Source organism: Trichechus manatus, unplaced genomic scaffold (assembly GCF_000243295.1).
Source record: "Trichechus manatus latirostris isolate Lorelei unplaced genomic scaffold, TriManLat1.0 scaffold00113, whole genome shotgun sequence".
NCBI lineage: Eukaryota > Metazoa > Chordata > Mammalia > Sirenia > Trichechidae > Trichechus > Trichechus manatus.
Genome location: NW_004444049.1, coordinates 4,577,568 through 4,591,148, shown reverse-complemented (window position 1 = coordinate 4,591,148; position 13,581 = coordinate 4,577,568). Strand labels below are relative to the sequence as shown.

The 13,581-nt window shown below is 52.4% G+C and overlaps 1 protein-coding gene across 1 annotated transcript in view; it reads right to left on the bottom strand.

Annotated features, from left to right (window-relative positions):
* SPTBN2 (spectrin beta, non-erythrocytic 2) overlaps window positions 1-13,581 on the bottom strand; it is a 41,396-nt gene that overhangs the window by 25,419 nt on the left and 2,396 nt on the right. The window contains exons 2-9 of the mRNA XM_004383677.1: window positions 8,718-8,869; window positions 8,127-8,300; window positions 6,799-6,890; window positions 6,187-6,267; window positions 5,756-5,871; window positions 3,712-3,824; window positions 3,392-3,579; window positions 546-663 (exon numbers count right to left, since the gene is read on the bottom strand). Of these exons, the coding sequence (XP_004383734.1) occupies window positions 546-663; window positions 3,392-3,579; window positions 3,712-3,824; window positions 5,756-5,871; window positions 6,187-6,267; window positions 6,799-6,890; window positions 8,127-8,300; window positions 8,718-8,869 (1,034 nt within the window). The remainder of the gene's footprint in view (window positions 1-545; window positions 664-3,391; window positions 3,580-3,711; window positions 3,825-5,755; window positions 5,872-6,186; window positions 6,268-6,798; window positions 6,891-8,126; window positions 8,301-8,717; window positions 8,870-13,581) is intronic.

The following is a 13,581-nucleotide window of genomic DNA, read 5'->3' as shown; positions in this document are numbered from 1 at the left end:
TGTGTACCAATGCGGTGTAGAATTTTATCATGTGTACTAACGTGGAGAGAGAGGGCAGTGGTTCAGTGGTAGAATTCTCTCCTTCCACGAGGAAGACCCGGGTTTGACTCCCGGCCAATGGACCTCATGCACAGCCACCACCCCGTCTGTGAGTGGAGGCTTTTGTGATGCTATGATGCTGAACAGGTTTCAGTGGAGCTTCCAGACTGAGACAGACTGGGAAGAAAGGCTTGGCGATCTACTTCTGAAAATCAGTCAGTGAAAACCCTACGGATCACACTGGTCCGATCTGCAGCCCATCACAGGGATGGTGCAGGACTGGGCAGCGTTTTGTTCCGCCACCACGAGTCGAGGGCTGACTTGACGGCAGCTGTCAACAAGTGTGGAGAGAGAGGAATGAGGAAAGAAGGGGGGACGCTCAGGACATGTGAGTTACGCCTGTACCGGGGCGGGGTGTGGGCAGCAGGGACAGTGGAGTTCAAGTTTGGGTGGTGGGGATTGGTGGAGGTCCAAGATGGCCCTGGGACAGGATGGGGGTTGCAGACCTTGTTGATGTCAGAGATGAGCCGGCCCTCTCGGGGCGTGTAGACCTTCTGGTTGTTGGCCCGCAGCTTGCTCTGGATGGTGAAGAGCAGCACCTCCAAGTTCCCTTTCTCGGTGAACCTGAGGAAGGAGATCAGGTTGAAGTCAGAGTCAAAGGTCACTTTTCTAGTTCAAGCGTCCCGTGTTGCTTTTCTTATAAAAGCAATACATGCCCTTTGTGTACAAGCTAGAAAATATCGGAAAACCAAAACAACATGATTTTCGAAACAACTGAAAACCAGAGAGAAATGATGGCCGTGACCCTTCTGCATAAGTGTGTATGCTTTTTGTTTTACACACATAGGGTCCTATCACACCTACGGCTAATGCTTACCGAGGACTCACTCACTGTGTGCCAGGCCCTGCGCTCAGGGCTTTAGATGCATGAACTCATTTAATTCTGTTATCTACAGTCTCTCCCATTGTCCCCATTTTCCAGATGAGAAAACCAAGGCACAGAGAGGTTAAACAATTTGCCCAAAGTTTACAACTGCTAAGTGGCGGAGCCAGGACTTGAACTCAGGCAGTTTGAACCTGCACGTGTAGCATTCTGCTGCCACAAATCGCTGTTTGGTAACCTGCTTTCTCGCTAATTTTATCATGAAAATCTTTTCATGTCAATGAACACATTTCTTTGACATTATTTTCAGTGGCTACATTGTGAGTTATTTTTCTTGTATAACGTCCTTGAAGCTACCTCTTTGTTCAATGCCCAGAAGAGGACTTTGTGAGTCAAAGGGCACACATCAAATCAAATGTATATAAACGGATGTTTTTTAGATTAATATTCTTTTTGGAGCTTAAACATATTAACTCCAAGAGCTCAACGACAGGAAAACTACAGAAGCTTTATTTAGCATGTACTGTATATAATTGCAATTCCAAACTTCCAAACAGTTTGTTGCTAAAATATAGTTAACAACTAACAATCTTTGCCAACATGCAAGTTACCCAGCAATACTGCCATGTTGCCGGTTGTGACCTGCCTATCAGGTCCAATCCCACCTGTCCGTAGGCTGGAAATGGGTTGCTGAGATACCCCTCAACTAATTATCTATCTATCTAATTGCACCAACTCTAGCAAACAATTCCATAGCACGATTTTGTGAAGCTGGGCCATGGGACTAATTGCATCCAATTAGCTTCCTCTGCCACGAGACCAGAAGTATTGGATGGTGCCTGGCTACCACTACCAAACGTTTTGATCACGGACATGATAGATGAATCCTGATCAAAAGGGAGAAAAATGTGGGACAGAACTTCAAATTTTTAAAGATTCCAGACTTTCTGGACCTATTGAGACTGGAGGAACCCACGAAACTATTGCCCTGAGATGTTCTTTAAACTTTTAACCAAAAGTATCCCCTGAAGTCATCTTTAGACTAAACAACAGTTTAGCTCAATTAGTAAGGAATGTATGCCTTGAGTATTGCACACTCTTAAAACGTTACATATATGAGGCCAAACTGACAACAGTAACTCTACAGCATAGATGAGAAGACCAAGGCGGGCAGGGGAGTGAGTCTACATTAAAGTTGGTGAAACACTTTGAGTAGAAATAGTGAGATCAGCGGCACAAAGTTAAGAATGTAGGCACTGAACTGTAGGCATAGAAATTTTTTTTCCAGCTTCACATTTATTTATTTCTTTATTTTCAAAATGCCTAGTTTATTCCTGCCTCAGTTCCTTTGCCCAGTTTTCCATTTCTCATGCCTGGTTGTCTTTTAATTTTTTTTTTTTTTATTGTGCTTTAGATGAAGGTTTACAGACCAGTTTCTCATTAAACAATTAATATATATACTGTTTTGTGACATTGGTTGCCAATCCCGTGACATGTCAACACCCTCCCCTTCTCGACCTTGGCTTCCCCATTTCCATTCGTACAGCTTTCCTGTCCCCTCCTGCCTTCTCGTCCTTGCCCCTGGGCAGGTGTGCCCATTTAGTTTCCTTTGTTTTATGGGGCTGTCTAATCTTTGGCTGAAAGGTGAACCTCAGGAGTGACCTCAGTACTGAGCTAAAAGGGTGTCTGGGAGCCATACTCTCGGGGTTTCTCTAGTCTCTGTCAGACCAGTAAGTCCGGTCTTTTTTTGTGGGTTAGAAATTTGTTCGACATTTTTCTCCAGCTCTGTCTGGTACTCTCTACTGGGATCCCTGTCAGAGCATTTGGTGGTGGTAGCCGGGCACCATCTAGTTGTGTTGGACTCAGTCTGGTGGAGGCTGTGGTAGTTGTGGTCCATTAGTCCTTTGGACTAATCTTTCCCTTGTGTCTTTGGTTTTCTTCATTCTCCCTTGCTCCAGACAGGGTGGGACCAGTGGAGTAGCTTAGATGGCTGCTTTTAAGACCCCAAATGCTAGCTACTTACCAAAGTAGGATGTAGAATATTTTCTTTATAAACTATGTTATGTCAATTGAGCTAGATGTCCCCCAAAACCGTGGTTCCCAGCCCTCAACCCAGTAATTCAGTCCCTCAGGGAGTTTGGATGTGTCTATGAAGCTTCTATGACTTTGCCTTGGTCAAGGCGTGCTGACTTCCTCAGTATTGTTGTACGTGTAGAAATTATTGAATGGATGCATGTTTTGCCCTGTATATTTTCACCAAAACCAAAACAAACATTAAAGAAAGCTATTTGGGAACCATTAGGTAGCTTGGATGCTTCTGGTATTTTGAGCCAGGGGAAATGATCCTGCGCTGCACTGACAGACTGCCAGATTTCCTCCCAAAAGGCCATCCTGATTTAGGCTTCCTCTCGTGTGAGCCCAGCTCTGGGCAGGCATGCCCTGGCAGAGTATGGCCCAGGGGGCACCTACTTGGGCGGCTTCTCCACGGTGCGGTAGGAGTTGAAGGACTGCAGCTGGTTCTGGACCCCGCTCAGGGAGTTGGCCAGCTGCCGGTCATTGAGGGTCACGATGGTTTGCTCGATCCACTGCAGCAGCTCCGAGGCCAACGACTCGTACTTTTCCACCAGGCGCTCTGCCTCTAGGGCGTGGTCCAGCACCTGCCAGACAGGAACAGCTGAGAGGCCGGGTCCTGCAGCTCCCTCACCCCAGCCCGGCCCCATCGAGGGGAGGGAGACCCCTGGGGCAGGCCTCCTCCGGCATTTACGCCTACCACCTGCGGGTGGAGATACCTTGCCGATTCTTTTGCCTTCCACGGCCAGGGCCTTCATCTTGGAGAAGTAGTGGTAGTACGTAGCCACGTAGGTGATGATTGATTTCTCATCTGGTTGGTCTACATTCACATCTGAGGAGAAGGATTCCTCAGGTCAGGCGAGGTAGGTTAGAAACCTGCCTCGCAGAAGTACACCTACAACTGGGCTCACTTACCCCAAACCCAGGGCCCTTCCAGCTTCCCGAAGCCTCTGCCAGAGCAAAACAACTAACCCATTCAGACTAAAAGGCTATGGAAAAGCTCACTCTACCCCTAGAAAGGGAAAGGGCCCGCCAAGCATCACACAAAACCCAGACGCCCAGGCAGTCTTACCCAGTGCTCCCAGGGGAGACCAAGATCAGCTGTTTGGGGAGGAAAGGCAAAAAACCACATTCCCAGTTGGGGATGGATCATGGACTTATGGGCTGGAAAGACATCTAAGAAGTCAACCGATTCAGGGGCAGCAAGATGCGATGTACAAGCTAAGCTTCCTGAACTCGAGATGTTCAGAGAGACAGGTCTGGGGGGTCCAGGCATCTTGGGGCTCGGCCACAGACCTGTTTCTAACCTCAACCCAAAGGCCACCCATGAGCCCCAGAAGTGCGTGTCCTTGCAGCTGAATCCTGGCTCCCTACACAGGGCAGACTATGACTTGAAATTCCTGGATTCTCTCAATTAGGTCAGACTTTATCCTACCTAAAGGCCAGACAAGGAGCCCCTGGGTGGTGCAGGTGGTTCATGGGCTCTGCTGTTAACCGAAAGGCTGGAGGTTTGGATCCACCCAGAGGCACCTTGGAAGAAAGGCCTGGTGATCTACTTCTGAAAAATCAGCCATTGAAAACCCAATGGAACACATTTCTACTCTGACACACACGGGGTAGCCATGAGTCAGAATTGAATCTACAGCATTTTTTTTTTTTTTTTAAGGCAAGACTAGGAGATTGGAAGGCCTCTTGACTAGCTCTGAAAACCTAACAGGCAAGAGCCATTTAAATCATGCCCAGAAGTCACAGAATACTTGGCCTACGTGTTCTTTATGATAGCGGTAGCCTACTTCCGCGTGCCTTCCCTGATGTTCGTCATTTTTGGAATAAGGAGGCATGGGAGATGGGGCTTTGGTGGGATGGCAAACGGAGAAAATGACCAAGACCACGATCTGCCCAGTGAGCCTGGGAAGGTCCCTCGACCCTCCTCCCTTCCCTTTTCTGGCCGCACCAAGTTTGCTGTCCACTGTCTCAGAGAGGCGACGGAGAAAATGCTCTGGAGCCAGGTGGCCTGAGTTCAAGTCCCAGCTCCACCTGCTGCGTGACCTTGGGCAAGACACTTAACCTTCATAGGTCCCACTGCCTCTTCTGTAAATGGAGGATAATACTAGCCCCAGTTCCAAAGGGCTGTTGTGAGGATTGTATTAGTTAAGGCGTGCCCGGTGCGGTGCCAGGGGCAGAATAAGAACTCAGTGTGCATTGCTGACACCATCGGCACTGGATCAGCACCCCCGGAGCCCATCGGCAGGGTCAGCGGACCATGAGGCCCGTTACTGGTGAGGCCTCCAGGTCATGGAGCTTAATTTAGAATCTTAGATCTTTAGAATAAGCAGGGCTCTTAGAGATCATGTAGATCAATCCCCACGTTTTAGAGATGAAGAAACTGAGCCACGGAGAAGCCAAGCAGCTGGTTCTAAGTCACACAACCGCTCTATAGTAGTGCTGGGCGAGACCCCAAGTCCCAGGGGTCTTTCTGTTATAGGGGCTGCTTTTCTCCTATAGCTTTTTCTTTTTTAATTGAGATATAATTCACATACCGTAAGCTTCACTATCTAAGTGTACAATTCAGTGGTTTTTAGTATATTCTCAAGGTCGTGTAGCCATCACCACTATCTCATTACGGAATGTTTTCATCACCCCCAAGAGAAACCCCATACCCATCATCAGTCCTCCCCAGCCCTCCTCCCCTGGTCCCTGGCAGAACCAATCTATGTGCTGTCTCTATCCTTCAGCCTCTTCTTTATCCAGCTCTGCCCCCACCTTCAGGATCCAGCAGCTTGGTGAGCCCCAGCTCCTTCTCGGCCAGATTGAAAGCATTTTGCAGATTGTAGTGTGCATTACACTTCTTCAGGGACTCGAAATCCAACAGGTCTGGCCTGGGAGAGGAGGAAACAGAGAAGGTACCAAAAGCCTATGAGATTCCAAAGAGACAAGTAAGTCCACTCCTATCTTTATCCCTAGACCACCAGCCAGTGTTGTCCAGAACTAGGCATCCCACACCCACTGCTCCCTCCCCCCGCCTGCAGCCCTCTCGCTCCCCTTCCCAAGTTCCCTCTGCAGTACTGTGCCCCCACACCCTGGTTCCTCTCTGAATGTTCACTCCTAGTAGCTGCTGTGCAGCTCATCTCTTCCTCCACAGGTGTGCCCTTGATCCGGCCGCTCGGAGGCGCTCGCGAGCCCTGTCTTCTCACCGGTGTTTATGCACGATGGCATTGAAGGCCAGCCCATCTCTCCAGCTGGTGGTGAAGTTGTGCACATTGATGTTGGGATACCTACAAACAGAGAGGAGGAAGGTCTGACGACCTGCTTCTGAAAATCAGTCAACGAACACCCTGTGGATCACAACAGTCTGAGCTCCAATCATGAGGATGGTGCAAGACAAGGCAGCAATTCATTCCATTGTGCAAGGGGTCACCCTGAGTCAGGGGATGACCTGAGGGCCTAACGACAACAACAGAGATTGGGAAAAACAGTGAGTAGGGCCAAGCCCAAGGAGACCTGGAAGTGCAACGTTAAGTGCTCGGCTGCTAACTGAAATGGTGGTGGTTTGAACCCACCCGGCGGCAACATGGGAGAAAGACCTGGCGATCTGCTTCAGTAAAGATAATAGCCAAGAAAACCCATGGGGGCAGTTCTACCCTGTCACATGGGGTTGCTATGAGTCAGAATAGACTCAACGGCACCTAACAGGGCCAAGCCCTGGGCTGGGACTCAAGGCCAGTTCCCAGCGGTGGCTCCAGCACCCCTCCTCGCTGCACAGGCTCAGCATGGCCAACCCTCACCGCCCACCCCCAAGGCCTCACCCTGCGGTCTTCATCTGGCACCACAGCAGCAGGGCGTCCTTGGCAGACTTCTTCTCCTTGTTGTCTTCTGTTTCCACGCTGATGTCCTGGATCTAAGGAAGGAAGAAAGGAAGGCAGGCCCTCATTCACTGGGCAGGGCTCCTGGTGGAACCAGAGACTCAGAGGCAGGAAACAGGGATGCAGGGACAGAGCCTGGGCCCTTTCAGTCTGAGCTAGTGACCAGAACACACTGGGTCACGGGCATCCGAGGCAGCGGGAGGGTGCAGGGAATCGGAGGAGTGAAGTGCCTCTAGGTGAAGGGTGCCGGCACCTCCAAGGAGGGAACCACAGGAGGATGGGTAAACATTTTCTGGGAGCTTGGTTTTGAAGGTGAAACTGACGGAGCTGGGCTTGGGGCTGGAAGGAGTAGAGAAGGGCACACCTGGGGGAGTAGGGGGACAATCAGGAGACATGTGGCATTAGGATATTAGACTGGCCCCAGTGGTGCAATGGTTAAGCGCTCCACTGCTAACCGTAAGGGTGGTAGTTAGAACCCACCCAGAGGCTCTGAGGGAAAAAGACCTGGCGATCTGCTCCCATAAAGATTACAGCCAAGAAAACCCTAAGGGGCTGTTCTACTTTGTCACACGGGGTCACTATGAGTCAGAATCGACTCAACAGCACCCGACAACAACAACATGCTCAGAGAGGAATCCCTGGGTGATGTGGACAGTTAATGCACTTGGTTACTAACTGAAAAGTTGGAGGTTTGTGTCCACCCAGAGGCACCTCAGAAGAAAGGCCCAGTGATCTACTTCTGAAAAATCAGCTCTTGAACACCCTGCGGAGCACAGTTCTACTCTAACACAGATGGGGTCACCATGAGTTAGAGTCAACTCAATGGCAACTGGTATGCTCAGAGTATAAGGAGGAATTGGGTGACTATTCTTTTGAGGGAGGCAAGCAGAGTTTGAGGCGGAGGGGTGGGGCCTGTGACCAGACCTGCCTGATGTAGTTCTTCTCAAACTCTCTTTGGTGGAGGAGCAGTTTGTTAAATTTCCAAGCCGTTGTGAAGCAACATGTGGTCCTACTGCGTACGTTAGCTCACAGGTCAGGCCGTAGGACACTCACCAGACAAGCCCAACAACACCCAAACGGGTCCCCACCCTGCTCAGCGAGGAGAGTCCACTGATCTTGCTCCCCGTCCACTGACCTCTGCTTGGATGTCACACCAGTGGCAAACTGTCATCCAAGGTTCTAGATGTCGTGGTGTCGTGGACCCGCAGTCAGAGTTGGTGGCACAGAACCGGCCCATGGCCCGTGCTCTGAGCGACCCTGTGCTAGAGTACCTGGAACCGGAGAATGATGGTCCAGACCAGCCCCAGGGTCAGGCGGTGGTTCCCGTCCACAATGTCGTGGGAGCCCATGTTTTCCAGGTGCACTTTCTGCTCCTTCAGGAATTGCAGCGCCTTGTCCACGTTCTCCAGACAGTGGATCCTCATGCGGCCCTTCGTGGGCTTGGGCTGTTGAGAGACAGGGGACACAAGGGCATGGGGCCATGGGCCTCCTCCTCTTTCCTGCCCAGAGTTCCCTGCTCCACACTCCTCCCCATGACACCTCTTGGGAACACAGGGACAGCCCCAGGGTCGTGGAGCCAAAGCTGAGGCTCCAGATGAGGCTTGGGGCAGATTAAGATTCCCAAGGGAATTAACTGCACCTAGAGTGGGTGGGAAAATAAATGTTTTCAATGAGGCCACTGTTCCTGTCTCCATGAAGCAGCACTCCTGTTTAATCCATGCAGCAAAGTCGCTCAGAGTGAAGCCATCCCCTGAGCAGACAGAAGCACTGCTTTTCACCCTGCGGTTGTCTCTCCAAGGACCATTCGCCCAACGCCGCTTCTCAGGCGCCCCCTCCCCGTGACCCCTGTGACTGTGGCTCACCAGCGTCTCCCCAGAGAGCACTTCGAGCAGCCGCAGGAGGTTACGCCCATCTCGGAGGTCGCTGTATAGGTCTCCCACGCGGCACGTCACCCGGGCCAGGTGCGAGTTCACCCACTTGGTGAAGGTCTTCTTCTGCACAGCTTCTCGCTCATCTGTGGCAGCAACGTGGGGTCATTCCTGCCCTTCAAGGACAGCACCCCTGCTTCTAAACACCAGCTGGTGGGACTGCCCCCAAGTCAGGAGAGAGGACATGGTGTGGGGGAAGTGGAGGGGTGGGGGAGACGAGAGGCAGGAAGGGAGACCCAGGGAGGATGAGGGGATGGAAGACGACTGAGAAGAAAACTTAACTCGAAAAGCCGGGAAATAGAGAAATTGGAATGAACGCGTGAGTAAGGGGAAGAACAAAAACGAGAGACAGAAAACGGACTTTGAGAAGAATGGATGAAAGACCGTAGGGGCATGGGTCATGAGGGAAGGGCTCTGGGGCTGGAGTCGGATGGCCAGAGCTCTCTCACATGACTTCATTCCTCAGAGCCTCCATTTGCTCATCTGTAAAATGGACACATTACTTTCTACTTCACCCAGTCACTGTGTTGACTAATTGAGAATGGGTGGAAAACAGGGGCTCAGCACGAAATGGCTCCCCGGTGAGCGGCGGTTGTAGGAGTCACTGTGGTTGGAGCAATCGAACCCAAAGGAAAGACCAAGAATCGACCAGGGATGGCTGTTCTCTTTCGGCGGCTGACAGAGGAGAGGGTGTGGACTTTATTTACAGCAGCGGGCCTTTCAAGCGCTCATTAGAAGGACAGGACGTTATACAGGCTGCTGGCTTCCTGAGTCAGTTAGAGGCTCTCCTTAAACAATTTTTAAGAAGACAGGCAACTATACTTCTAAAGAGCCCTGGTGGTGCAGGGGTTAAGCGCTTGGCTGCCAACCAAAAGGTTGGCTGTTCGAGCCCACCAGCGGCTCTGCGGATGAAAAGACCTGGTGATCTGCTCCCGTAAAGATTACAGCCTGGGAAATCCTATGTGTCAGTTTCACTCTGTCACATAGGGTCACTATGAGTTGGATTCGACTCGACGGCACCCAACAAAACCGTTCTACTTCTGGGGTTAATTCAACTGGCTGCAAGGAGATCCGGGCCCAGGACAGGGACATTCCAAGGCACACAAATGCTAAGAAGAAAAACAAGATCTTGAAAGTTGGCAACTGGAAAAACACTGAACTCAGAAAACATGGCAAAAAAAAAAACAAAAAAAAACAAAAACCCAAAAAAACAAAAAACAAAGCCAGGCAAAATTAGGGGCCAATCTCAGAAAAGGTTAGGGAATGCGCTCTGGGCCTGGTCCGAAGGAGGAACAGCTGATGGGGGGAGGCTGCTGGAACCCATAGAAAAATAACATTGAAAAATGTGATCAACCCTAAGGTACAAAGTGAGGGCAGAGGCTCAGGTGGCTGGAAGCCGCCTCGGTCACTAGGATTCTGCCCGTTTCCCCCAGAGGAGGCGGTGCAAGGACACAGTCCAAGCCGCCAGGGCCCCACGAGTCACTTTTACTTCTCTCTCAGCACCAGCGTCACAGAATCCTAAAAGACTCATCCCTCATCTCACATTCCTACGCACCTCGCCCGTAAGACAGGGAGCCACACCCATGTCTATTCCTGACTTTCTCAGCCTCCAGCCCGTCACCTGGACCAACTCTGGGGTCCTAATGGCTGTGTGGCATGGTCTGGTGCTCCGTCGCACCTATAGAACTCTGAGTGAGCACCTCCCAGGGTTTGCCCAGACCACTGGCCATTCCTGGATCCACTGGGCACTGCCCTGCTTCCAAGCACAGTGTGGGGAGGGCTATCTTGGCACACAGGTAGAATAACCGAGGAAGATGTGGCAATAGTGGTAGTCAGGAGGAAAATGGGCAAAAGCCAAGCACCAGAGACAAAGTTCAGCTTCACAAGGCATCTACAACCCCCATACGCTCACACGCAGACACACACAAAAGCATCTACAACCCCCATACGCTCACACACACACACACACACACACACACACACACACACACGCAAACATGCATGCGCACGCACACGCACACACTGTGAAACACGGTGACTCCCAGAAAGACTTATAAACATTTGTGCCACTGTGAACACACGCCAGCTCAGATTTATACCTGAACTGATTTGCACAAACTCCCTTTGACGCACTCTCCTCAATTTCCATACACTTTGCCTCCTCCCACACATTCAGACACCCACTCAAACCTAGGGAAACACAAACCTGCTCCAGGGGCTCACGCCCCTTTGCTCCTTCCCAAATGGGCCTCGCAGGCACTCCATCTCCAAACCCACCGGAAGGGAAGTGCCTCCCTGGAAGGCCTCCCGACTTGCTGACACTCACAAGGCTGCCTTCACAAAGCACCCGGCACCCAGTAGCATGCCTTGGGGCGCACCGGCTCCAGCTAACACACTGGTTCCTTTCTAGAGGGCTCCAAACCAATTTGATCCCGCCACCATACATGTGTTTTCTGACCACTCTACTGATTCCCTCCCCTAAGCACCTCCAAGCACATAGTCTCCAGCACCGATCGTCTGAGGCTCTACGTGTGCCCTTCTCTGCTCCGGTACCCTCTGCCCCGTCTCGCCCTGTCCCGTGCGCTCCCCCGGCCCAGGGGCTCACCTTGCAGCTGTTTGAAGCGTCCTTCCAGCACATTGGCATACTGAGCAGGGTTGATGAAGGCGGCTGGTGAGAGCAGGAGGTCCCCGGGGTTCTGCACCCCTTCCATGGCCTCGTAGTAAAACTCACCAGCCCCATTCAGGCCGCTGCTGTGCGCCCTGGCCAAGCCATTGCCATTCATGGTGCCACTGACTGCTACAGAGCCGAGGGCCCAGAGTCCATTCTTGACCCCACCGGGCGGGACCAGGATGGTGTGTTCGCGTGCCCTGCCCCTGGAACCTGTGCCGGGATCCAGAAAGGCTGGAGTCCCAGGTGGCAGGAATCCAGGAGGATAGAAGGTTCCAGGAGAGGGAGAAGAGTTCTGGGATGCCGGAACTCCTGAGTCCCGGGACGCTCTCGGCTCGGGGCTCGTCGGGGCACACCTGGCTGACAGAGGCCGCTCCAGACAAACAGGTTGGACGGTGGTGGGGCGGGGAGAGGCGGGGCGGCTGTGGGGCAGGGCCAGGCCGCGGGGGCGGAGGAGCTTCCAGACCTGCCCGGCAGCCCCACTACCAGGGAACAGAGAGCCTGGGAGAGGGGCCCCAGCCCCTGCTTCCCGAGGCTCGCAGGCGGCGCAGGGACGGCCCCTCCCCGGGTGACTCTGGAAGACCCTCTCCAGGGTCTCCAGGACCCCAGCTCAGAAAGTGGGGAAGGAGAAGCCTGGAAATGAGGAGTCCTTGAGGAAGCAAAGCGAGCGCCGGACACGGGCACTGGGCTCGGCGGTTGCTTACATCACCTCATCTAGCCACACAGAAGTCTGTGCGATAGCTATCGTCGTGGCCGTGCACAGGGGCGGATTATCCAATAGGCAAGGTAAGCACGGTGCTTACCTTGCTTACAGATCGTCTGTAGTGAACCAATATCACGTTTTTTCACCACATCAAAGATTCTGCTTCTAGGTATGGCTGGCGTCTGTCTCTCTCCCAACCCCACGGCACCTTCCTACAGAATCAAGGCCTCTTTTCAAATTTACAATCCCTGAGAGGGGCGGATGAGCCAGTCAGCAAGGTAAGCACAAGCTTACCTGTGCTTACTTCCTAATCTGTAGTGATCAGTTTTCACCACAGATGTGGTGAAAAACAGGTGAAATTGGTCACTACAGATTAGGAAGGAAGCACAAGTAAGCCCATGCTTACTTTGCTTATCGGGTCATCTGCCCTGGCCATGTCAAAGGAGCCCTTGTGTGCAAACGATTAAGCACTCTGCTAACTGAAAGGTTGGTGGTTTGAACCCACCCAGCAGCTCCATGGGAGAAAGACCTGGAGATCTGCTCCCGTAAAGATTACAGCCTAGGAAACCCTGTGGGGCAGTTCTACTCAGTCACATGGGGTCGTTAATAATCGAAAATCGACTGGACGGCTCCTAACAACATGGCCATCTCCACTGCACTGTCGTCACCCTTTCTGGTTCCAGTCCCTTCCCTGCCTGGGCTGAGCAGGCCCCCCTCAGCCAGGCCACCCCCAGGCCCTCCTCAGCCAGACCTCCCAGGCCCCGCTCAGCCAGGCCACCCCAGGCCCCCAGGCCCTCCTCAGCCAGATCCTCCAGGCCCCCCTCAGCCAGGTCCCCTTAGGCCCCCCTCAGCCAGGCCACCCTAGGCCCCCAGCCTCCCCCAACAACTTCCGGGCACATCTACCAGGTTCCTTCCCGCCGCCCTCTGGGTTTTTGGCCCATACAGCCGACACGCCTCCCCCATCTTCATTCATTCAGTGTTTCTGTGGCACCTGTTGCTGCCAGGCGCAGTGTCAGGGTACAGAGATGCCCCTTCAGGGGAGCCCAGTTTAGCGGTGGAGACAAATACCAAATGGCAGTCCTGGCGACATGTGTCATGTGTCCACAAACACGTGACAGCACTGGGTAACATGTCATGTGCACACAGACATCATGACAGTATTCGGGGACATGTGTGCACATAGATGTCAGGATGTCAGGACAGTGCCAGAGACACGGGTCACGTGCACACAGGCATCGGAACAGTGCTGAGGGACACGTGTCGTGTGCACACACACATCAGGACAGTGCCGAGGGACACGTGTCGTGTGCACACAGACATCACGACGGTGCTGAGGGACACGTGTCATGTGCACACAGACATCACGACAGTGCCGAGGGACACGTGTCGTGTGCACACAGACATCAGGACGGTGCTGAGGGACTCCT